A 27,043-nucleotide genomic window follows, 5' to 3' on the forward strand; every position below is an offset into this window, starting at 1 on the left:
GGCGCAATTTTGAAGTGTGACATGTCGGGTATCAATTTACTCGGCGTAACATTATCTTTCACAATATAAAAAAAAAGTTGGGCTAACTTTACTGTTTTCTTATTTTTCAATTCAAAAAAGTGTAATTTTTCCAAAAAATATTGCGTTTGTAAGACTGCTGCGCAAATAGGGTGTTACATAAAGTATTTTATTTTCTAGGGTGTCTGGAAAAAAAAAAATATTATTTGGGGGTTCTAAGTAATTTTCTAGCAAAAAAAAAAGATTTTAAATTGTAAACAAGTTTGAAAAATAGGCCTGGTCCTTAAGTGGTTATCTTGTCGCCTATGGATAGTAAAAATTTACGTCGCTTTTCGCCGTGGCACGGGCATGCACAATTTTAAAGCGTGACATGTTTGGTATCTATTTACTCGGTATAACATCATCTTTTATGTTTTACAAAAAAAAAAAAATTTAGGTGATGTATTGTGTTTTGCAGGAACACAGGATCAATGCCTTCCCTACTGACAGAACGGCGATCTGCCTTGTTTACATAGGCAGATCGCCGTTCTGGCTCTCTGCCTAGTGATCGGCAGTTGTAGAAAACAGTTGATTATTCCACAATAAGAAAGTCACAGCTAGTGCCAGGACAAGGTCATCTAACGCCCAGGGCGACAATGCCAAACAGCCCCCCCTCTCCCCCCCCAATTGTATGAGCATAATTTTCCAACAAAAATCCCCCCCCCCCCCCCCCCCCCCAAAAAAAAAACAACTTTTTTTTTGAGCAGCAATCTAAATTCCATTTGGCCAAATGAAAAATTCCCTCGTTTTGGTCTGATCTATATGGTTGTTTATAAAATGCACTTTTTACCTTTCAAAAAGTGTTTCCCAGTGCTAAACCTTTCATATAATTTCTAAATTGCTGAATTGTTCAATTTTAAAAGCCAATATAAAGGAATAATAGTGGTAAAAAAAAAGCACTTGTGGATTTATTTAACCTTTTTTTGGTTATTTCCCCTTTAAGGGGTGTGGCAAAGGGCGTGTCCTATGCCTACATACATTTGCTAGTAGGTGTTCCTCATTCCCATCTCAAAATGTTGGGAGGTATAGTGTTGTCACCCTAGGTAAAATTTACAATGACTCTAAAGTTCTACAGAAGTGTTAATTCTGAATGGTGCGATTTGTGAGCCGCATGCGAATGATATACAATGTATTTTTTTGTGTCCAGTAATCCAACCAAAGGAATCATCATAAACCGGCCCAATGGGACAAACGTGTACCCCGGAGTACTGAAGGATTACACACAGGACGTGAGTCTCACAATTTTGTTTTACAAAAGTTTTTTTTTTTTTTTATTTTACAATTGAAAAAGGGTGTAAACAGCATTCCAAAGCACAACATAATGGTACCGCGGTGTGACAAAGAAGGCATAAAACATCAAAGTTGCAGCAGCCCATGCCAGCAAGGCCATTTCGATTTGTCTCGTTTGCGGAATTCGTTTCGTTTATTCGAATAGATTAGAATTTTGCAAATTCGATCGAAGCGAACTAAATTCGACCGAATTCGGAAAATTCTAATCTATTTGAATTCCATTCATATTACATTCAAACCGAAATTCCATTTGAAATCAAATTTATTCTATTCGAAATTTGAATTTTGGAAGATGGAAGGTTATATTCTTTCTATTCCATTCTATTCTTTTCTATTCAAATTCGAATGTCAGGAAAACGGTTATATTGTTATATTCTTTCTGTTCTTTTCTATTGTTATATTGTATTCTATTCGTTTGTATTCTATTTTTTTTATTTTCTATTCTATTCAAATTCAAATTTATTCAATTCAAATTTCGGAAGATGGCTCATCCTATTTATTCTATTTGTTTTTTTTCTACTCTGTTCTATTCTATTTTCTATTATAGTCCATTCTATTCTTTTATTTTCTATTATATTTTAATCTATTCTTTTCTATTCAAATTTTGGGAAATGGTCATATGCCTTTTATTTTATTTTTTTTAAATTCTGTTCTATTCTTTTATTTATTTATCTTCAATTCTTTTCTATTCTAATTTGAATTTATTCTATTGGAAGAAGGTTATACTCTTTCTATTTTATTTTATTCTATTCTTTTGTATGATATTCAAATTTATTTATTTGATATTTTGAATTTCGTAAGATGGTTATATTCTTTCTATTTTATTCTATTATCCTTTATTTTATATCTTATTTTGTTCTGTTTTACTCTATTCTGTTATTTTCTATTCTATTCTTTTATTTTCTATTCTATCCTTTTATTTTCTATTCAATTTTTTTGTATTCTGTTCTGTTTTACTCTATTATATGCTATCCTTTCATTTTCTATTATATTCTTTTCTATTATATTCTATTCTATTCCTTTATTTTCTATCTTATTTTGTTCTGTTTTACTCTATTCATTTATTATCTATTCTATCCTTTTATTTTCTATGATATTATTTTCTATTCTATTCCTTTATTTTCTATCTTATTTTGTTTTGTTTTACTCTATTTTTTATTTTCTATTCTATTCTTTTATTTTCTATTCTATTTTTCTGTATCCTGTACTGTTATACTCTATTATATTCTATCATATTATTTTCTATTATATTCTTTTCTATTCCTTTAATTTCTATTCTATTTTATTCTCTTCGGAAATTTGAATAAGATCCGAAAACTATTCGAATACGATTTGAAAACTATTCGAATTCTAATTTCATCCAAAATTTGGTTTCATTATTTCAGAATCGTTGTATACGAATATATCGTTGTATATTTGTATACATCCGAATTCCGGAATGAAAAATGTATCCGAATTTCATTTCGGAACAAAACGACCCACACATGTCTAAGGCCCCATTCACACTAGCGCGTTTTTTGATGCATTTTGCATTTTGCAGAAATGCACGGGAATTTTTTAACATGGGTTCCTATGGAACATGTTCACATCAATGCTTTTTTGTATCTCTGCGTTTTTGGAAAGGGTCGGGGACTTTTTTTCATGCAAAAAGCAGCGTTTTGCATGTAATGGTTTTCAATGGACAAGCATCAAAAACGCAAGTGCAGCGTTTTTGATGCGTTTTTGATGCGTTTTTGGTGCGTTTTTGGTGCGTTTTTGCCGTTTTTTTTTTTTTTGTAATTTTTTTGTAAGACTGTAAAAAAAAATGAAAAAAAAAAAAAAAAAAAAAAAAAAAGCAAAACGCAAATCGCGGCAAAAACGCGGCAAAAACGTGGCAAAAACGCGGCTCAAAAACGTGGCAAGCATGAAAAAAAAACCTCCAAAAACGCTCAAAAGCAACATGCATAGGTGTGAATCGAGCCTTAGCTCGATTCACACCTATGCATGTTGCTTTTGAGCGTTTTTGGAGGTTTTTTTTTCATGCTTGCCACGTTTTTGAGCCGCGTTTTTGCCGCGTTTTTGCCGCGATTTGCGTTTTGCGTTTTTTTTTTTTTTTTACAGTTTTTTTTTACAGTCTAAAAAAAAAATTTAAAAAAAATTAAAAAAAAAAAAAAAACGGCAAAAACGCTGCAAAAACGCTGCAAAAACGGTGCAAAAACGGTGCACTTGCGTTTTTGATGCTTGTCCATTGAATTCTATTACATGCAAAACGCTGCATTTTGCATGAAAAGAAGTCCCTGACCCTTTCCAAAAATGCAGAGAAACAAAAAGGCATTGATGTGAACATGTTCCATAGGAACCCATGTTAAAAAATTCCCGTGCATTTCTGCAAAATGCAAAATGCATCAAAAAACGCGCTAGTGTGAATGGAGCCTAATTGTTTCCACACTCTGGCCAGAGTTTGCCATGTAGCTACGAAAACAAACCCCACCAGCTTTCTTTTTACACTAGACAATGAGAGAATTGACTCATGCAATAGCGCCTCCCAGGGGTTTCGGGTTAAAGTGATATTAGAGACTGATCTGATCATGTTATATACCCATGTCCAGAATCAATTGCCTTGGGCCAGGACCACCAAATATGGAAGAGAGTTTCTCATTCTCTACAGCTGCTGAAACACATGGAGGTGGGGGGGATCCCAACAGAGTAAATTTAGACACTTGGTCCAGGGTCATGTACCATCGAGAAAGTCATTTTGTAGGCATTTTTTTGAGCGAAAATATCCTGGGAGCATTTGGAGGAGGCTATCCATATCTTAGTCCCCATGGCTAGGTCGGGGGTTTTGCCTAGGTTGGCTGCCCACTTACCATATAAAAAGGTGGGCTGAGTGGCGGCGGCGCAGTGTGCACAGTGTCAGTCTGTGTCTGGTGGAGCGGTGTGTCAGTGTACTGGGCTGAGTGGCGGCGGCGCAGTGTGCACAGTGTCAGTCTGTGTCTGGTGGAGCGGTGTGTCAGTGTACTGCTGGCTCCCTGCTCCACTCACACAAATCCCGCCGCCAGAGATAAATGTGAGATCATAGTACTGGTCTAGTGACGTCTTCTGGACACCCCAACCGCTGGCCAGCCTCCAAATTCTCTCACATCTGCCTGATGTTTATAGAATTTCCCATCTCTGTGTATTACTGACCTCTATATGGTGTCTATCTGTGTATTACCAACACCTTTATGGTGTCTATGGGTTAGAACAAGGCCCATCTGTGTATTACTGATACCTTCGTGATTTCTATGGATTAGAACAAGGCCCGTCTGTTTATTAACCACACCTTTATGGTTTCTATGGATTAGAACAAGGCTGTTCTAATCCATAGAAACCATCTGTGTATTACTGACACCTTCATGGTTTTTATGGATTAGAACAAGGTCCATCTGCATTTTACTGACACCTTTTATGGTTTCTATGGGTTAGAACAAGGCCCATCTGTGTATTAACCACATTTTTATGGTGTCTATGGCTTAGAACAAGGTCCGTCTGTGTATTACTGACACCTTCATGGTTTCTATGGATTAGAACAAGGCCCATCTGTGTATTAACCACACCTTTATGGTTTCTATGGATTAGAATAAGGCCCATCTGTGTTTTACTGACACCTTTTATGGTTTCTTTGGGTTAGAACAAGACCCATCTGTGTATTAACCGCACCTTTATGGTGTCTATGGGATAGAACAAGGCCCATCTGTGTATTAACCACACCTTTATGGTGTCTATGGATTAGATCAAGGTCCATCTGTGTATTACTGATACCCTCATGGTTTCTATGGATTAGAACAAGGCCCGTCTGTGTATTAACCACACCTTTATGGTGTCTATGGGTTAGAACAAGGCCCATCTGTGTATTAACCACACCTTTATGGTGTCTATGGGTTAGAACAAGGCCCATCTGTGTATTAGGCTATGTTTCCACTAGTGCGTCCCCAAAGTTGCGCGATTTACACTGCAACTTTACAATGCGATTTATGTTGTGATTTGATGCGACTTTAAAAACGACTTTGATGTTCTGCGATTTAGCCAGAGTGATGTAATTCCTTATCCTGCTTAGTTACTTCCCCTTCCTGTCTTCCACACTCACGTACATCAATATAGGAAGTGATGTATTTGGGAGGAGCAGAGATCATGTGCTTCCGTAGACTTCCGTGGAAGTCGCAACAAAGTCGCGGTGTCAGACATGTACATGCGACTGCATTGCGACTTAATACCTTTCTATGGAGAACAAGTCGCACCGAAGACGGAACAAAGTAGTGCAAGAACCTTTTTTGGAGACACTGCGACTTGAGTTGCACTAATTAGAACGGGGACCATTGAAATACATGGGTTTTGACTTGTCATGCGACTTGACATGTGTCAAGTCGCAAAACAAGTCGCAGTAGTGGAAACAGAGCCTAACTGTCTGACACCTTCATGGTTTCTATGGATTCGAACAAGACCCATCTGTGTATTGCCGACACCTTTATGGTGTCTTTGGGATATCACCGGGTTCATCTCTGAAATCCCGACATTTTGTAAACACTTTGCTGCCACCAAGACCCCTTCTCTGTCTTCATTTTCACACTCTTCCTCTGTTCCTGAAAAAAAAAAAAGTTGGCTGGAGCCCATCAAGTTGGTCAGAGAGGTGTAAAGATCTGACACAAGTATGGGTCCTATTGGCAATTTACTAATTTTTGAAAGGAGTTAAGTGTTTTGGTGGTCCCTTGCGGCAACGAAGCAGGCTGCGAATGTGGTGGGTAAGTTGCAATGACTGGTAGTACTCGTTGGAGTACTTGCATGCTCAGTTTTCAGTGAGTTTCTATGCTGATCATTTCCTCCCTATCACATCTGAGCAGCCCATGTGACTATAGAGTCACACATGTGGGCATATGTACAGTGGTAAATGACAGACCACTCCTTCCTTCTACCTCCATGCCCACTAACCAGCCAAACACAATGGGGGCAGGATGTCACATGTAGATTAATGGAGGCTTCACCTCCTTGTAATTCTAAGACACAGGCTGGAAGGGCGTGCCCACACCATGTTATTGCCAAAAGAATAATAAAGATTCGATTTCAAATATATATTTCTATGCCAATTTGAAACCGTTTATTAATATTTAATTATTTTTACACTGTGTCCGCTGGCACCCACCGATGCTTCACTACACAGGCAGAACAGCAGTCTGTTGTTAGGTAGATCACTAGATCCTGCGTTCCTGCAAACAATGCACCAGACCCAGATCTGTAGGCCCCTATAGGAATCCGCCATCACTTTCCTTTGTTCTTTGTTACAGATGTTGGGAAGTAATTATGAAGGCTTGCCCAACGCTGGAGGTGTTTTGTTCAACCCACCGTCACAGCGCTACTTAGATTTTCCTGCCAATATTCCAGCATAGCTCAGAAAACCGGCTGGGTCACCGTGAGAGTATAAATCGGTTATTGAAGCACCTTTTACCCCGTGTTGCTGGTTTGACGTGGCCATTGTGTCTTTTTCTAGTTCGTCACTCCTGCCAACTTCCTGGCGGTTCTCCGAGGTGACGCCGAGGCGGTGAAGGGACAAGGATCCGGGAAGGTGATTAGGAGGTTGGTGAATTATTATTCTTCAGTCCTTTGGATTGGGGTCACGCCTAAGATTGCTACTGGGATTAGAAGAGGGAATACGGGGGTCAGGTAGGTAATTAGGGGGGTGCTGGGGGGGTCTGCTACACACAGAAGTTTTTTTTTTTATCTTAATGAATAGAATGCATTAAGATAAAAAACATTCTGTGATATATATATATATATATAGCCAGTGGTGATCAAATATCACGAAAAGAAAGCTCTATTTGTGTGAAAAAAATGATTGAAATTTCATTTGGATACAGTGTAGCATGACTTCACAATTACCAGTTAATGTAGCGCAGTGCTGAATAGGAAAAAGTGCTCTGGTCATGAAAGAGGTAAAACATTCTCGAGCTCAAGTGTTTAAAGAAAACTCCCCATCCATCCATGTCTCCATAGTTTAGACATGTGCGGTTCGTCTCGAAAAAATCGAAAATTTGTACGAATTTCTATGCTTCCGAATTGTATACGAAATACGAAATTTTGTTGACGAATTTCGGATCCAAATTCCGTTACAAACGTGATTGGGTGTTTTGTTGACCAATCAGAGGTTTTCTTCTGCTGCTGAGTGAGGGTTGGGAAAATGACCTTGTTTAATATGGGAGTGGGAGACTGGTACTGGTAGCCGATGGGAGATTCAGAACCGGATAAAATAAGAATGTTCATTAATATTGTTTTATTATTGTCATAATAATTACGATTATTCGTTATGATGAAGTTAAAAATCCAGAAAGTCAGCACAGCACAGGGATGGTGGGAGCCCCTCATAATGAGCACAGGGATGGTGGGAGCCCCTCATAATGAGCACAGGGATGGTGGGAGCCCCTCATAATGAGCACAGGGATGGTGGGAGCCCCTCATAATGAGCACAGCACAGGGATGGTGGGAGCCCCTCATAATGAGCACAGCACAGGGATGGTGGGAGCCCCTCATAATGAGCACAGCACAGGGATGGTGGGAGCCCCTCATAATGAGCACAGCACAGGGATGGTGGGAGCCCCTCATAATGAGCACAGCACAGGGATGGTGGGAGCCCCTCATAATGAGCACAGCACAGGGATGGTGGGAGCCCCTCATAATGAGCACAGCACAGGGATGGTGGGAGCCCCTCATAATGAGCACAGGGATGGTGGGAGCCCCTCATAATGAGCACAGCACAGGGATGGTGGGAGACCCTCATAATGAGCACAGGGATGGTGGGAGCCCCCTCATAATGAGTACAGGGATGGTGGGAGCCCCTCATAATGAGCACAGGGATGGTGGGAGACCCTCATAATGAGCACAGGGATGGTGGGAGCCCCTCATAATGAGTACAGGGATGGTGGGAGCCCCTCATAATGAGTACAGGGATGGTGGGAGCCCCTCATAATGAGTACAGGGATGGTGGGAGCCCCTCATAATGAGTACAGGGATGGTGGGAGCCCCTCATAATGAGCACAGGGATGGTGGGAGCCCCTCATAATGAGTACAGGGATGGGGGGGGGCCCTCATAATGAGCACAGCACAGGGATGGTGGGAGCCCCTCATAATGAGCATAATGAGTTGATGACTGCCGTATTGAGAAAGGTATTTTTTGCTTTTTAAATTCATCATAACAAACGTTCCTAATTGTTACGAAAAGTTAACGAAGCTAACGAAAATTCGTATTTCGTACGAATCCAAATTCAATTTCGGACACGAATTACGAAATGCTAATCCGAAACGGAACGAAACGAAACAAATTTATTGACATGTCTACCATAGTTTATTATTTTGAGAAATCACTTGAAAAACACCCTCCCAGCAAGTATAGTGGTGGCCATCTTGTGTAAGGGCAGAAGATTTTTGTAGCATTTACTTCCTTGAATCTGCCCTTAGCTCAGGCATGTAGGCAGGAGGCTGTGCTTAGCTAAGAACCCTCCCCCCCTCCCCTCCTGAAGACTCCTGGGATGTATGATATAATTTTGATCCAGAAAGCAGGAAGACACTGAAGTAATGTAAAAAAAAAAAAAAAAGTACAAATAAGTAAGTATAATGTGACAACTCTGCTCTGATTAGGGACTCAGCTTTTAGTTATAACATATGACATCACATCATTTGGGTAAGTCACTTTTTTTTTTCTTTTCTCTTGCAGTGGACCTAATGACCATGTCTTTGTCTACTTCACTGATCACGGAGCTCCGGGTTTCCTGGCCTTTCCTGATGGTGACGTAAGCATCACCCCAACCCCCCCCCCACCCCCACCCTGCCCCGCCCCGCCACCGCCGCTTGTACCATTTCCCCGCACCGAATACCGATCTCTTTCATTTCTGCTGGGAGGAAAATAGAGAGGAAGCCGCATTTCAGATATGAGACTCAGCTGCTGCTTCTCACAACCCTTTCATGTCCTCTTTATATTACTTCCCATAGAAGATCATTGTCCAGTCCAACCAATAAAGAGGACCTTCACACGGAAAGTGAAGATTTGCTTGTTATAAGGGACATCTGGCATTGTTAATTGTGACCAATTAACTCTAAATTATATACCTTTTTTAATATGTGTGTAAAGATCCGTGCTAGGTAAAAAAAAACAAAAAAATATTGAGCAGCTTGCTACGTTATATTGCCAAAAGTATTGGGACGCCTGCCTTTACACGCACATGAACTTTAATGGCATCCCAGTCTTAGTCCGTAGGGTTCAATATTGAGTTGGCTCCGCCCTTTGCAGCTATAACAGCTTCAACTCTTCTGGGAAGGCCGTCCACAAGGTTTAGGAGTGTGTCTATGGGAATGTTTGACCATTCTTCCAGAAGAGCATTTGTGAGGTCAGGCACTGATGTTGGGCGCGAAGGCCTGGCTCACAGTCTCCGCTCTAATTCATCCCAAAGGTGTTCTATCAGGTTGAGGTCAGGACTCTGTGCAGGCCAGTCAAGTTCCTCCACCCCAAACTCGCTCCTCCATGTCTTTATGGACCTTGCTTTGTGCACTGGTGCGCAGTCATGTTAGAACAGGAAGGGGCCGTCCCAAAACTGTTCCCACAAAGTTAGGAGCATGAAATCATCCAAAATGTCTTGGTATGCTGACGCCTTAAGAGTTCCCTTCACTGGATCTAAGGGGCCAAGCCCAACCCCTGAAAAACAACCCCCACACCACAATCCCCCCTCCACCAAATGATTTGAAGGGGTGGCTCAATACTTTTGGCAATTTAGTGTTGATGAATGAGTTTGGGGTGAAGGAACGTGACTGGCCTGCACAGAGTCCTGACCTCAGCCCGATAGAATACCTTTGGGATGAATTAGAGCGGAGACTGCAAGCCAGGCCTTCTTGTCCAACATCAGTGCCTGACTTCACGAATGCGCTTCTAGAAGAACGGTCAAACATTCCCATAGACACACTCCTAAACCTTGTGGACGGCCTTCCCAGAAGAGTTGAAGCTGTTATAGCTGCAAAGGGCGGAGCCAACTCAATATTGAACACTACGGAGTAAGACTGGGATGCCATTAAAGTTCGTGTGTGTGTAAAGGCAGGTGTCCCAATACTTTTGACAATATAGTGTATATTAATTTGTGACATATAAACAAAAGAAGCAGCGCTACAAATTATATGTGCATATATATATATACAATGACAAAACTGCATATAATCATCGAAAAATTGCATGAGTTCCTCAATACTAGCAATAGTGCAAAAATGCAATTTATAAAACCTAAAATTAAAAAATAGGAAACTATTCATCAACTCATAAAGTGGAAAGAGAAAGCAAGAGGGGCATGAAAACATCAAGAAGTGCATATATATAAATACATACATCAGAAACTCATTAATCATTAAATAAATGCATATAGTCCATAGATGAAAGGGGTCCCATTATAAGACATCCACAGTGTAAGATCCTCCAGGAAATATCATCTATAGTAGGAGTTACCAAGAGTCTCCTACCAGAACTGTTAGGCCAAAAGTCATAATGACCAAAAGCGTATGAAATGTGAGTTTCAAGCCCCACCCGACTTCCACTGAGAGGTGATCGCCACTCGGCAGTCAATGATGTTAAGAGCCCAGAAAACAAAAGCATAAACTACCATTGTGAGGTCCATTTAAAAAAGATGCCTTTATTAAAAATGAATGGAGCTCCAACTGAGGAGCATTCCAACAACAGCAGGATCGGAGCGACAGGCTGATGATTGGCATAAACAACCGCCGATAGCGATCAGCAAGTAATGCGCTAGGATGCCGTAATTGGCCACATCCTACGCGTTTCGTCAGCAGTGACGTCTTCAGGGGGATTTCTCAACTTGAAGACGTCGCTGCTGACCAAACGTGGGTTACTCCTCTATCGGGTGGACGTGCAGCACGCCAATCGGTGGTGAGCCATGTCCCTTGGACACAGTGCATCCCCAATCTGGGTAAAGAGCCAATGACATTGGCTCTTTACTATGTAATCAGTTGTGTCCAATCACAGCTGATCCCATTTAAATGAATGCCAGTTATCAGCATTTCCTCTCCTCAGCACTGTCAGTGTGTGAGGAAAGGAAAGCCGATAACCGGCAATCCTGTGACAGTAGACATTAACAATGATAATCAGGGCATTGATCATCAGTTCCCTGATTATCGGTGCGGCCCCATCAATGCCAATCAGTGTACATCAGTGCAGCATATCAGTGTCCATCAGTGCAGCATATCAGTGTCCATCAGCGCAGCCCCATTAATGCATATAAGTGTCCATCAGTGCCTCTTACTCAGTGCTGCCTCATTAGCGCCCATCAGTGCAGCCCCATCAATGCCAGTCAGTGTTCATCAGTGCCTCTTCCTCACTGCAGCCTCATTAACAGTGCAGCCCCATCAATGCCAGTGTCCATTAGTGCAGCCTCATCTTATCAGTACAGCCCCATCAATACCAGTCAGTGGAGCCTCATTAGCGCCCATCAGTGCAGTCTTTTCAGTGCAGCCCCATCAAAGCCAGTCAGTGCCTCTTCCTTATTGCAGCCTCATCAGCGCCCATCAGTGCAGCCTCATCGGTGCAGCCTCATCAGCGCCCATCAGTGCAGCCTCATCGGTGCAGCCTCATCAGCACCCATCAGTTTAGCAAAAAATTTTAAAAAACCCAGTGGTGAATAAATATCACCAAAAGAAAGGTCTATCTCTCTCTAAAAAGTGGTTAATACAAAAAAAATTGAGTGCAATATTCTGCTAGTGTATGGTGTCAGATTTATGCAAATAAAACCTATCCAGTGCAGATATACAGTGATAACATTACACACACAGCTGTGACTGTTATGAAGCGTCCTTTGACATAATTCATACAAAGTGTCTTTGGTTGTAGTAATCCTTAGACTTGTTGTTCTCCATTGCAGCTCCATGTTGAAGATTTGAACAGGACCATTCAATACATGCATGAAAACAAGATGTACAAAAAGGTAAGTGCCCGATGGTGTCCTAGGAAGTGGCCAGTTTTAATGATGTGCATTGGGTTTGAGTTACTAAAGGCAAATAGACTGGGCACTCTGCAAGTGCAGTTGCTGCAAAGTTTAGTAAATGAGGCGAAGCTTCACTTTGCAAAGAACACCCAATCAAATCACATGCATTGGTGTGCGCAGCTTATAGCATTAGGGTGTGCGCCCCAGAGCACAAACACACATGGGCGTGTATCGGCAGAGCAGTGGACGGTGTCGTTGCAAAGATTGGTGTCAGTAGGGCAGTGGACGGTGTCAGTAGTTTATTTATTTTTTATTATTATTAATTATTATTTTTTTAGGAGCTCTGTTATGGGATTTTGGTGAAATATCAAGGGTCTAAACAGACCCCTGATGTCTCACTTTTGAGACAGAGAAAGAAACAGGACAGAGATTTCCCAGTCCCTGCAGTAAATATAGTTTACTATGCTTCAGTTACGAATGAAGACAGGAGCGATCAGTGCAGATCACTCACTGTGTTCATTCAGAAAAGGAAGGGGCCGGTTAATGACATATTTACCAGCCCCTTCCTTGCTCCTGAGAGGAAAGGTGAGCTGGCAGCACTGCAGGGGAGAGGGAGACAGGAAGCAGGGGGAATAGGCAATGCACAAGGTGATTAGGGTGTGCCCAGGCACACCCAGCACGCCCCGTGCGCACGGTTATAATCATATGCAAAGGGACAATTAAAAAAAACAGCATTTTTGCTTGTACATGATTGGATATTTGAAGATCTACACCAGAGGTCTCCAGACTTTCTAAGCAAAGGTCCAGTTTAATGTCCTTCGGCTTTGGTGGGCGGACTATGGCCGGTGGATGACATCAGTGCCACATCATTGGTTGTAATGGGAGGAATAGTGCCCCGTTGTTGATATCAATAAAAAGCATAGTGCCCCGTTGATGGTGTCAGTGGGGGGGGATGGTGCTCTATCATTGGTGTCAGTTGGTAGATTAGTGCCCCAAGGGCCAGATGAAGGCAAGCAAAGGGCCACATCCAGCCCCCGGGCCGCAGTTTGGAGACCACTGATCTAGAGCAACTACACTTTCAGTGCACAATCTATTTGCCCTCAGTAAATCTCCCCCAATGTATCGGGGTGCTGAGTCTTCTGTAGCAGAACACATTGGAGTAACATGGAGATTTTTCTCTTACAGATGGTTCTGTACATTGAGGCCTGTTTTTCTGGCTCCATGATGAATCACCTACCTAACAACATCGATGGTAAGTGCAACCAGGATTTGTGCCAGTTTTCTCCATAAGAGCAAATTCAACAATAAATCACTAGGGATGGACCAATGCCAGTTTTTTTTAAGACTGAGTAGAAATACCGATACTTTTTTTCAAGTACTCACCGATACTGATTACCGATACTTTTTTTTTAATGTCTATGTGACAGTGGCACTAATATGCAGCACTGATAGGTGGCACTGATGACGTGTGGACTGCGTTAGTAGTTTTTTCTTTCTTTCTTTCTTTTTTTACAACTTTATTTTTAATTTTTTAATTTTTTTTGTAATAATATATATATATATATATATATATATATATATATATATATATATATATATTTGTATATTTTATATATATATTTTACTTCATTATATTTTACTTTTTATTATTTTTACAATTTTGCTTTTAAATATTTATTACAATTTTTTCCTTTTTTAAAATTTTAGTTTTTAGTTTTTTTTTATCAACACTGTTGGGGGGGGGGGGGGGGGGTTGGTGAGATATTAGGGGTGTAATAATCTCCCCTTTGAGACAGAGAAAGGGACTGGGGACTTCCCAGTGCCCTTCTCTGCAACCTCAGCTGCACTGAAGATGAATGAAGAGGATGACAGATGCTCCCCTCCATTCATAAACTGAAACTCAGTTATGAATGTGCAATCAGTGATCACTGACTCTGTTCATTCAGAAAAGGAAGGAGTCGGTAAATCACATATTTGCTGGCTCCTTCCTCCACTCTCCATCGTGACAGATCTGGGGCAGGGGGACCGGAGAAGCACAGAGGGGGACCGGAGGAGGACATGGAGGGGGACCTTAGGAGCAGGGAGGAGGATACAGGGGGGGACTGGAGGAATAAATGGAGGAGGACTGGAGGAGGACACAGGAGACAGTCAGGAACAATCAGTGCGGCGGTGGGCGCAGTTACAAGCACTGATCTCCCTGTATAGATTTCAATAAAACAGCTGAATGCCGCGGGAGGGAGAGGAGAAGAAGCAGCTGTTATCTGCTTTATTCAAATCTATACAGGGAGATCGGTGCTTATAACTGCCCCCACCGCCGCACTGATCGTTCCTGACTGTCTCCTGTGTCCTCCTCCAGTCCCCCTCCGTGTCCTCCTCCATTTCCTCCTCCAGTCCCCCTCCGTGTCCTCCTCCCTGCTCCTAAGTTCCCCCTCCATGTCCTCCCCTGATCCCCCTCTGTCCTTCTCCGGTCCCCCCTGCCCCAGATCTGCCAGGATGGAGAGCGGAGGAAGGAGCCGGTAAATATGTGATTTACCGGCTCCTTCCTTTTCCGAATGCACAGAGTCAGTGACCACTGACTGTCCATTCATAACGGAGCAGAGTAAACTGTGTTTACGATGTTTCAGTTTATGAATTGGGAGGAGCCTCTGTCTCCTCTCCATTCATCTTCAGTGCTGCTGAGGCTACAGAGAAGGGCACTGGGGAATCTCTGTCCTCAGTCCCTTTCTCTGTTTCAAAGGGGAGATGTCAGGGGTCTGTTTAATATATAAATATATATATATGTATAAAAAAGGAAAAATTGTAATAAATAAATATTTTAAAGTAAAATTGTAAACATAATACAAATTAAAATAAAAAAACACTGACACCGTCCACTCCCTCCCCCCCCCCCAAAAAAAACCCCAGAAAGCTTTGTTAAAAAAAAAAAACGATAACAAAAAAATAGTAAAAAATAAAATTGTAAAAAATAAAATCGAAATAAAAAACTACTAACATAGTCCTTGCGTCATCAGTGCTGCATATTAGTGCCACTGTCACTTGACATTAAAAAAAGGAATCAATATCAGCGAGTACTTGAAAAAAGTATCGGTAACAATTTTATGTTTGCGCAAATTTTTCACTGACAGCCATTTCAATATAGTTTTAGCAGGGAAAAAACTGCTAAAATAGCCAGAAAAAGGGGGCGGGTGTTTCACATCTCGGGTGTCCTGCTAATGACATTGGCAGAGAGGACAGGTGCTCAGGAATCTCTTGGGAATAGAGTACTTTATTGTATATTTATCATTGTGGGAATGACGAGCATGAAAGGGGGAGGCGGCCTCATTTTTGCGGTTGATGGTGACTTCCTAAATTATCCTATGCGTATTCTCACTAACTGCCTTTCATCGTTTCACTTCCTTATGTCATTACGCATCCAAATTCTTATACAGATGTCTGCCCCCCCCCCCCACCCCACCGCGGTACAGTCATCAGTTATGGTGTGAAGAGTCAATTCCAACTGTCAGATTGCAGAACTGAGAACAGCTTCGTATCTCACATGATGCTTTATAATACTAGCTGTGTATTGTGCTGACAAATCATGTGATGGTCGCTCGTTTGTGTTCATGGGGTTACCTTAAAACAGTTGCCAAAGGCTGACATGTCGTTCTGTCACACGTGAATAAATGTGCGTTTTACGCAGTGTACTTTGTAGCTTTTAGAGTTAAAAATGCATCTAAAGCCAAAACTTTTTTTTTGTCTGGGATAAAGAATGATTGAACTGGTTAGAATTTTTTTTTGATGCCGGAGTCCCATTGGGGAGATTTCTCTTCAATTCCTCTCTTGGAGACACCCCAGGAAGTGTGAGGAACAGTGGTGGCTGGTGCTCAAAATTTTTGTGGGTGGCGCAAACAAACTGAAAAATTCTGACAAAAACCCCCATCAATGGCAACCTCACTATGCCCATCAATTGCTGCCACTGTGCCCCATAAAATGCAGCCACTGTGCCCATCAAATGCAGCCACTGTGCCCAATTGCTGCCACTGTGCCCATCAAATGCAGCCACTGTGCCCATCAAACACAGCCACTGTGCCCATCAAATGCAGCCACTGTGCCCATCAAATGCAGCCACTGTGCCCATCAAATGCCGCCACTGTGCCATCAAACGCAGCCACTGTGCCCATCAATTGCTGCCACTGTGCCCATCAATTGCTGCCACTGTGCCCATCAATTGCTGCCACTGTGCCCATCAAATGCAGCCACTGTGCCCATCAAATGCAGCCACTGTGCCATCAAATGCAGCCACTGTGCCCCATAAAATGCAGCCACTGTGCCCATCAATTGCCGCCCCTGTGCCCATCAATTGCCACCACTGTGTCATCAAATGCAGCCACTGTGCCACCAAACGCAGCCACTGTGCCCATCAATTGCCGCCACTGTGCTCATCAATTGCCGTCACTGTGCCCATCAATTGCTCCCACTGTGCCCCATCAAACGCAGCCACTGTGCCATATCAAATGCTGCCAGTGTGCCCCCCGCCGGCCCGCTGTCTGCACTTACTTGTCTCGGTGGGTCAGCTCCTCAATGTCTTCTCCCGTCCTCTCTTCCTATCCTCTGCTATGATTGGACGCCTGGCGTCCAATCACAGCACCTGTCTTTTCAGCCAATCAGGTGACGGGTAACAGATCCAAGCACCTGATTGGTGGAGAGGCGGTTTGGTGTTAGGAAAGTAAATATTCATTTGCTTTTCTAACACAGCTGAGTGACTTGCAAGCGCCCAGCATTACGCTTGCAGGTCACCTTTTTTTGACGCCTATTAGAGCTCATGGCTCTAATTAAGTGCTTCAAAACCACCCCCCGCCACTGTAATTCAGGCGCCCTGCACCCGAAAAGGGGCCGGGCGCCTAAATAGGGGGTGGCAGCGGCGGCCATAGATAGATTCATGCAATGCATGAATCTATCTATTGGTGCTAGAGGGGGTGGCAGGAGAGAGGGGGCGGTGCCCGTGCGTCCTTATGGATGCACCGCCACTGGTGAGGAATGCTCTCCAAAAACTAGCAGATGTCCCCTTTATCCCCCACAACACACAGCAATGAAGCCTCGCAAAGTTTTAACTCTTCCACAATCTAGAGAGAACTAAAAAAAGAAAGTTGTGGCTTTAGATGCATAAAGCAGAGCAGAGACCATATCATGGTGAGAGCACTTTCCATAATGTATGTAGGTAGGCTCAGCTTAAATGCATATTATGGCACATTTACTGGATAACCCCCCCCTATAATTATGCCCCCAATTGCTTTAGTCCCCTCCAGTGATACTGTGTCCCCAATCTCCTAGGTCAGTAATGGCGATCCTTTTTGAGCCCGAGTGCCCAAACTGTCACATAAAACCAACTTAGTTATTTCAAAGTGCCAACATCCATCGCCATGCAGCACATCGCACATCTCATCACACTGTAAACTTCTAGGTCATTATGTATTGGCCTTCAACTCACACCACTCTGTTGTCCAGCCACATCACATCAGTGAGCTACAGCACATTATACATCGCCATGTAACTCATAGCAAACCACCATGCATCACACACCTCCTTGCAGCTCATAGCACACACCATCATACACCTGGTCCCCCCTCTGCAACTCACCACCCCCTCTGCTGTGACACTCATGTAGCCTTTCTTGCTCCCTCTGCCCATATACACCTCTCTTGATCTCACCATAGCACAGAACATGCTCATGTGGTGCAGCTCATCACCGGCCACTCTGGCCTCATCTCTGGGCTTTCTCACCAATGGAATGAAGCAGGACAGTGTGGGGACATTGGGCGCTTTGTCTTCCTAGTGAAGTGTGAGGAGCCTTTGTGTGCTCGGAGCTTCTGCATGCCCACAGAGAGGACTCTGCGTGCCAGCTGTGGCACGCATGCCATAGGTTCACTATCACTGACCTATGTCCTCTCCAGCAATCCTACATCACAATTCTTGGTCCCCTCCAGCATTGCTATATTCCCATTGTTCTTGGTCTCCCCCAGCAATGCTTGGTCTCCAATAGTGATGCTACCCCACCCCCTTCCCCCAGTCTCCTTGGTCCCCTTCAGCAATGCTCCATCCCCAAACTCCTTGGTCTCCTCCAGCGATGCTCCATCCCCAGTCTCCTTGGTGCCCTCCAGCAATGCTCAGTCCCCAGCCCCCTTGGTCCCCTCCAGCGATGCTCCATCCCCAGTCTCCTTGGCCCCTTCCAGCGATGCTCAGTCCCCAGTCTCCTTGGTCCCCTCCAGCGATGCTCTGTCCCCAGTCTCCTTGGTCTCCAACAATGCTTGGTCTCCAATAGCGATGCTACCCCACCCCCTTCTCTCAGTCTCCTTGGTCCCCTCCAGTGAAGCTATGTCTCCTTGGTCCCCTCCAGTGATGCTCTGTCCCCAGTCTCCTTGGTCCCCTCCAGTGATGCTCTGTCCCCAGTCTCCTTGGTCCCCTCCAGCGATGCTCCGTTCCATCCCCAGTCTCCTTGGTCCCCTCCAGAGATGCTCTGTCCCCAGTCTCCTTGGTCCCTTTCAGCAATGCTCCATCCCCAGTCCCTTTAGTCCCCTCCAGTGTCCTGCATCCTCAGTCTCCTTGGTCCCTTTTAGCGATGCTCTGTCCCCAGTCTCCTTGGTCCCCTCCAGCGATGCTCTGTGTCCAGTCTCCTTGGTCCCCTCCAGCAATGCTACATCCCCAGTCTCTTTGGTCCCCTCCAGCGATGCTCTGTCCCCAGTCTCCTTGGTCCCCTCCAGCAATGCTACATCCCCAGTCTCCTTGGTCCCTTCCAGCAATGCTCCATCCCCAGTCTCTTTGGTCCCTTCCAGCGATGCTCCATCCCCAGTCTCCTTGGTCCCTTCCAGCAATGCTCCATCCCCAGTCTCTTTGGTCCCCTCCAGTGATGCTGCGTCCTCAGTCTCCTTGGTCTCTCCATCTTCTGGGTTCAGCATCTTGAAGGGCTGAACCAAAGTGACATAATATATGCAGGATCTGCCATCACCACCGCTGACATCTTAGCCTGGTCATCTTCCAGGTTTGGCGATTGACCAGCCTGAGATGATGTAACTCTGATGCGCACGAATGGGAATTATTTCACCCCTGTACCCTAGCCATGCTGAGATTGTACACTGAGCTGTGCGCAGTGGCGGCTGGTGTTTTTTTTGGGGGGGGTCGACAAACAACCCTCCGCCCCATGGGCCACAGCTAGAGCGGCACTACCACCCCGCAGCACTAACACAGTCCCCACCACCACCCACTGTCCTTCCTTTGGATGTGGGCGGTGAGAGAGTGGCGGGCTCGGGTAAAATCTGCTCCGGTGACCAGTGCCCTCTCCTGGAGCAGCTTCCGCGGTGTCTCCTCTCTCCTCCTCCCGGGGCTAGGCGTCCAATAGAATCATCTGACGTTTTGGCCAATCGGGAAACAGGTTTCATACCTGCTTCCCGATTGGCTGGGAGGAAGATCAGTTTTGCAACAGCGAATTTTCATTTGCTGTTGCAACACACCTGGGTGGGCTCCAGATGCAATGCTCTGCGTCCCGAGTCCACCCAATTTTGAAGCCTATTAGAGCCTCTGGCTCTGATCAGTGTTTCAAAAAAAAAAAAACCCCTGGCCGCTCCAATCCATATGCCCGGTGACCCAAAAGGGGCCGGATACATAAATAAGGGGCGGCCGTGGTGGCCATGGATAGATTCATGCTATGCATGAATCTATCCACTGCATATAGGGGGTGGAGAGGATAGGGGGGCTGAGCCCGGGCACCCCTAATGGACGGGCCGCACGGATTCCCACACAGGTCATGATCTTCACACTGCTTGTATATTCTTCCGATTTAACGCCTCAATTTTCTCCAGGCACAGTGAAAATATACATACAATGTCCCTGATATTTTTTTTTCTATGAATGAACCCCTTACACACAAAAAAAAGAAGATATTTATACAAAATGTCCGCACTGTATTCAGCATTACAATTTATAACGGACTGTGAACTAGACATGTGCACAGACAAAAAATGTGTTCATTTTCGTTTTTTTGCTTTTTTCGGAAATTCGGAAATTTGCAAATTTTCCAATTTCCGAAAATTTCCAATTTCCATTTTCCCAAATTTCCGAAATTTCCAATTTCCGTAATTTCGGAGATTCGAGATTACGAAAATTTGAGATTACGGAAATTCGAAAATTGCAAACTTGGAGATTCGGAAATTAGAAATTCTGAAATTTTGGGATTAATGAATTTGTCAAAATACGTTAAAAAATTAATTCGGAACTAAACGAATTGCACATGTCTACTGTGACCTGCTGCATGTCTGAAATTCCTTCACCGGGACAGATAGTGTGTAGTATGGGTCATTATCTATTGTAGATTTATATCTCTATGTTTAACATTTTGTAGTTTACGCCACCACATCTGCCAACCCTCACGAGTTCTCCTACGCCTGTTATTATGACAAAAAGCGAAACACTTATCTTGGCGATTATTACAGCGTCAGCTGGATGGAGGATTCAGACATGGTGAGTTCTTTTTTCTGTACACTCATTAAAATGCTTCAATTTACACCACCAGCTCATCAAGTATCTGGAATAAGAACTGTATGAGCTGTCCAACGGCAGCCAATCAGCTCTCATGTTTCTAAAGAACATTAAAGTGGAGCTCTAGCCCCCCCCCACACCAATAAATTAAAAGTCAGCAGCTACAAATACTGTTGTTGCTGACTTTTACTATTAGGTCTCTAGCCTAACCTAACTAGCCCGATGGTGGCTCCACCATCTTGGGTAAGGGAAACTAGCAGTAAAGCTTTGTGGCTTCACAGCTGGTTTTCTAATGCGCATGCGCAAATCGAGCCGTGCTTTCTTAATGGGTCAGCTGTAGCGAGGGCCGAACTTCCAGCTGAGTTCGCCGCACCAAACTCAGCAGGAAGTGGGAGTGGGTACCTGTCAGAACCAGGTAACCACTCCCCCCCATAAGGTGCCAAATGTGGCCCCGGGGGGGGGGGGGGAGGCAGACCCTTTTGGGTGGAGCTCAGCTTTAAGTATGAATCAAAAATTCAGCATAAATGATACAATTAGACATGTGCACTGACAAAAAAATTGTTAGTTTTCGTTTCATTCGTTTTCTTTGTTTTTTTTGGAAATTCGGAAAATCGAGAATTCGGATTTTCAGATTCCCAAATTTAGAATTTTCGGATTTCCGAATTTTAGGATTTTCTAATTTTGAATTTTTGGATTTCTGAATTTCGAATTTCTAAATTTCCGAATTTCGAATTTTTAGATTTTCGAAATTTCAGAATTTCCGGAATTCGAAAATTCGGAAATTCAGAAATTAGAAAATCTGAAAATTCAAAAATATGAATAAAAACAGAAAGAAAATCAGTAAAATTTGAAATAATAACTAACTATTAAATTATAGGTATTGGAATTTCCTTTCAAATTTGGCTGTTTGTGAACGTAACAAATATAAATTTATCTGAAGTTACAAATTATCCGAAATAACGAATGCCGCAACTAAACAAATGGAATGGAACAAATTAATAATAAATAATAATAGCAAAAAGGTTTTATTATTATTATTTATTATTATTAGATCGTTACGTTCCATTCGTTTAGATACGGCATTCGTTATTTCAGATAAATCGTAACTTTGGATAAATTCGTATTCGTTACATTCACTAACAGCCAAATTTGAAATGAAATTCCAATACCTATAATTTAATATTTATTATTAGTTATTATTTCAGATTTTCGAAATTTCCGAATTTCAAATTTCCGAAATTTTGAATTTCTGAAATTTAGAAATTTTAGAATTTTCAGAAATTTGGAAACTTGAAAATTAGGAAATTCGAAATTCGGAAATTCGTTAATTTCGGAACTTTGGAAATTTGTAATTTCGGAAATTTGGAAATGTGAAATTCTGAAATTTCGGAAATTTAAAAATTCGTAAATTCGTAAATTTCGGAATTAACAAATTTGTCAAAATCCGTTAAACAAATTCGGAACTAAACAAATTGCACATGTCTAGATACAATGTATATAGACTGTAACAGAATAACTGCTTACATTTTTATTTGTTTCTCTGCTTGGCTTCCAAGCCTCCCCAGCCCAGCTTGATTTGATTGACAGTGTGGCTCCTAGGCTGTGCTTAGTGAATGTAACCACACCCTCTGCACATGTAACCACTCCCCCTGCTCAGTTTGATTGACAGCAGCTCCCAACAATAGCCTTTCCAACTGCACATGTAACCACACCCTCTGCACAGTGGTGGCTGGGGCTCCATTTTTTGGATTTTTTGTACAGGGGGCAGTCAAACACCCCCCACCGTTTGGTCGGTTAGTCAATCCCCCCCATTGCTCAGCTGCTTGGCAAACCATCCAATCACCCCCTTCCTGATTGGCCGGCTGGAGAAGCAGGAAGATAATCGCAAATTTTATTTCGCTATTGTATCACAACTGGATGAGCTCAGGGCGCTGTTCTCTGTGCCCGAGCCCGCCCTTTTTTGAAGCCAAATAGAACCTCAGGCTCTAATAATGTGCTTAAAAAAAAAAGAAAACACATTGAAATCCATGCGGCTGGCGCCCTGCATGTAGATTAGGGGTCGGGCGCATTGGATTAGGGGTGACGGTGCCCCTGTTCCACTAATGGAGCAGCCGCTACTGACCCTGCACATGTAACCACACCCCCTGCTTGGTTTGATTGGCAGCAACTTGTTTTAGGAGGCTCGCTGTCATGACAGCAGCATCTAGTACATGTAACCACGCCCCCCGTCTCAGTTTGATTGCCTTCGAGCAGGAGCTGTGCTGCCCCTAGTCAATGTAACTATGCCCCCTGCACATGTGACCACACCCCCTGCACATGTGACCACACCCCCTGCACATGTGACCACACCCCCTGCACATGAAAGGAATATTAGAGGGAATGCCCATTGCTGTCACCTGACCCCTAAAAAAAAAAGTGTCATTTATGGTAAATGGCCGCAATTTTTATGACTATTGCTTAGTGATGACGCGTTGCATTGTTTTCTATATATATGATGGAGTGTTTTCTGTTCTATGACTTCACATAAGATGTATTATTGGACTTCTAGGAGGATCTGTCACAGGAGACATTATATAAACAGTATTTATTGGTCAAGAAACGTACCCATACCAGTCATGTGACGCAATACGGGAACCGGGTGAGTGATGGAGACATTCATTGTTGAGTGCAGCTGTACAGACATGTACACTGTCAGTAGGTTGTAGCCATCTACTAGACATGTGCATGAAAATTTGTTCGTTTTCCTTTTCGTTTCATTCGTTTTTTTTTTTTTCCGTTTTTCGGGTCATTAGTTAAGATTGAAAGTCGTTATTTCGAATAAATCAGAAAATTAGAACATTCAAAAATCTAAAAAATAAGAATGAAAATTCAAGAACCTGAAATAATTCTAGGTATTGGAATTTCCTTTCAAATTTGGCTGTGAACGTAACAAATACGAATTTATCCGAAGTTACAAATTATCCGAAAAATAACAACGCCGCATCTAAATGAATATTACGGAACAAATTTATAATAATAAAAATAATAAAAAGTTTTTATTATTATTATTTATTATTATTAATTTGTTACGTTACATTTGTTTAGATGCGTCTCCTGTAGTATGTCTGCAGTCTCTGATCATCTCCTGTAGTATGTCTGCAGTCTCTGACCATCCCCTGTAGTATGTCTGCAGTCTCTGACCATCCCCTGTAGTATGTCTGCAGTCTCTGACCATCTCCTGTAGTATGTCTGCAGTCTCTGACCATCTCCTGTAGTATGTCTGCAGTCTCTGACCATCTCCTGTAGTATGTCTGCAGTCTCTGACCATCTCCTGTAGTATGTCTGCAGTCTCTGACCATCTCCTGTAGTATGTCTGCAGTCTCTGACCATCTCCTGTAGTGTGTCTGCAGTCTCTGACCATCTCCTGTAGTAGGTCTGCAGTCTCTGACCATCTCCTGTAGTGTGTCTGCAGTCTCTGACCATTTCCTGTAGTAGGTCTGCAGTCTCTGACCATCTCCTGTACTATGTCTGCAGTCTCTGACCATCTCCTATAGTATGTCTGCAGTCTCTGACCATCTCCTGTAGTATGTCTGCAGTCTCTGACCATCTCCTGTAGTGTGTCTGCAGTCTCTGACCATTTCCTGTAGTAGGTCTGCAGTCTCTGACCATCTCCTGTAGTATGTCTGCAGTCTCTGACCATCTCCTGTAGTATGTCTGCAGTCTCTGACCATCTCCTGTAGTGTGTCTGCAGTCTCTGACCATCTTCAAATTTAAAGGGGCAATACAGGGGAATATGTGAATGTACTGCAGAGATGTACTGTGTGTGTGTGTTTGTTTTTTTTTTTTTTCACTTTAAGTGGCCTATCAGAAACTAATAACGCTTATATGGGGGAGGTTAAGCCTATAAACACAATGAGGCTTTGTTATTGATATTCTGTATCTTGTTGCTTTTCCCTTATCAGACTATTTCTAAGATGAAGGTGGGCCAGTTCCAAGGCAGCGCTAAAACCACGGCCCCTCCCATGACCCTGGAGCCCATACCCAACCTGGACCTGACCCCCAGCCCAGAGGTGCCCATGGCCATCCTCAAGAGGAAGTTAATGGCTACCAATGATGCTGCCGAGGCCCGGGATCTACTGAGCAGGATAAAGGCCCTACAGGAGGTGAGAGGAGCCGGCCGCTGATACAAACAATAAATATATGATATTAATTTTTGTTTTTATAGATAAACTGCAGATATATAAGAAGCAATAAACAAAACAAAAATAATGACGTCATATGACGTCCAGCAGGATAAGCCGCGATCGCGTGCCCATCGGTGTGGTGTGCCAGTCAGACACACCGAATCACTGATCTCGGTAAAGAGAAATGAAAAGGAAAAATAGGCGCCTCTAAGTACAGAAGTAAAAACTTTATATTCCCAAAATGGTTAAAAACACTTCCAAAAGGGTGGATGGGTAGGAGCACATCATATTAGTAATATGGCAGGTGGTCGGGCGTTCTGGTAGTCCCAATGAGTCGCAGGGATATCCGGAGGTGTAATTCTCTGGCAGCATGTTCTGAAGTGGCCGGCAGATGGAAGCCACAACTCTCCTGGATACTGGGAAGACAGCTAGGCTGCCATCAGTGCCACCTCATTAGTGCCACCACATCAGTGCCCATCAGTGAAGAAGAAAACTTACTTATTTACAAAATTTTATCAGAAACAAAGAAACTTTTTTTTTCTCACAATTTTCTGTCTTTTATTTATTTATTCAGCTAAAAAATAAAAACAAAAGAAATCTCTATGTGTTCGAACAAAATGATAAAAATCTTGTTTGGGTACAGTGTAGCATGACCGCGCAATTGTCATTCAAATTGCGACAGCGCTAAAAGCTGCAAATTGGCCTGGGCAGGAAGGGGAGGAGTGCTCAGTACTGAAGTGGTTAAAAATCAGCATTTTTAAAAAAATTTTGCTAGAAAATTACGTCAAACATTTTATATAGTTTCTGAAATCAAAGATGCTGGAGAATAAAATGGTGGACATTGCAATTTTTTTATAGTTACATAGTTAGTCAGGTTGAAAAAAAACACAAGTCCATCCAGTTCAACCTTAAAAACAATAAATAAATAAAATAAAAAATGAAAAAATCTAAATTTGTGTTGTAGGATATTTGTGTAGCCATTTATCAAATGGATATCTTCAGGAACAAAACAATTAAAATGATTTTTAGTACACAACACAATATAATACTCATTTTTTTTTCTGTAAAATAGAAGATTGGGTTGCAATAAGTAAATAGATACCCAACATATTAAGAGTCATTTTTCTTTTATAGGTGATACTATAAAAGCCTTTTACAGGTTAGTGTAGAGATAAAGTAGAACTATAGGCAAAACTTATTTATTTATTTTTTTCATTTTGGATAGACTAAAGCCTCGTACACACGATTGGATTGTTGGCCAACAAAGCGTCAGACTTTTGTCCGAAGGGCGTGTGCCGGGAACTTGTCTTGCATACAAACGGTACACAATTGTCAGCCAACAAACACGAACGTATAGACATACTACATGGAATTTCAGCTCTTGAGCGCCACCCTTTGGGCACCTTCTGCTAATGTCGTGTTTTGGTGAGCATTGATTCAGAGCATGTTGTGTGTTTGTACTTTCGACTTTTGTGTGACGGACTTGTGTACAGACGATACGAAAATCAGACAACAAACCCGTTGTCTGATGAAAATTTACTAGCCTGCCATCCAACATTTGTTGGTGGAAAGTTGGACAACATTTGTCTGATGCAGCGTACTAACGGTCGGATTTTAGGCCAACAGTCTGTCATCACACAATTCCCGGCCGAAAATCCGATCGTGTGTGCGAGGCTTTAGGGAGGGTTAAAACCCCCATCAGATTTTTTTTTTCCACCATCTGTATCCCATTGTGGAGATTTCCCTTCACTTCCTGTCCCATAGCCAAACAGGAAGTGAGGGAATCCCTGTAATTCAAGGGAACTCCCTGGGGACCCCCAGGTCACCAGAACCCCCTCATTGGAAGATTTCCCCTCTATTACTTTTCTGGTGTCAACCCAAAATTTGGATAATTTCTTTTACTTTCACTTTCAATGATAATGGTAAAGAAGACAAATAGAGAGTATTAATCTCCTTATTGGGGGCACAGACAGCAATAAAATAAAAAAGTTTTACACTTTAATTATGAATAATGGCCTTAGAATTAATTCTCTCAATCTGGCATTCATG

General features: G+C 42.7%; 1 protein-coding gene and 1 non-coding gene across 2 annotated transcripts in view; both read left to right on the forward strand.

Moving 5' to 3' along the window:
* LOC141116505 (legumain-like) overlaps positions 1-27,043 on the forward strand; it is a 40,320-nt gene that overhangs the window by 9,179 nt on the left and 4,098 nt on the right. Inside the window, exons 3-10 of the mRNA XM_073608879.1 lie at positions 1,205-1,286; positions 6,848-6,933; positions 9,065-9,140; positions 12,261-12,323; positions 13,509-13,575; positions 20,695-20,813; positions 23,380-23,469; positions 24,773-24,973. Of these exons, the coding sequence (XP_073464980.1) occupies positions 1,205-1,286; positions 6,848-6,933; positions 9,065-9,140; positions 12,261-12,323; positions 13,509-13,575; positions 20,695-20,813; positions 23,380-23,469; positions 24,773-24,973 (784 nt within the window). The remainder of the gene's footprint in view (positions 1-1,204; positions 1,287-6,847; positions 6,934-9,064; positions 9,141-12,260; positions 12,324-13,508; positions 13,576-20,694; positions 20,814-23,379; positions 23,470-24,772; positions 24,974-27,043) is intronic.
* On the forward strand, positions 4,290-4,470 carry LOC141120793 (small nucleolar RNA SNORA23). Its single transcript, XR_012239946.1, has one exon. It is a non-coding gene; the product is annotated as a small nucleolar RNA SNORA23 (small nucleolar RNA).

The sequence above is a fragment of the Aquarana catesbeiana genome, linkage group LG13, assembly GCF_042186555.1.
Source record: "Aquarana catesbeiana isolate 2022-GZ linkage group LG13, ASM4218655v1, whole genome shotgun sequence".
Taxonomy (NCBI): domain Eukaryota; kingdom Metazoa; phylum Chordata; class Amphibia; order Anura; family Ranidae; genus Aquarana; species Aquarana catesbeiana.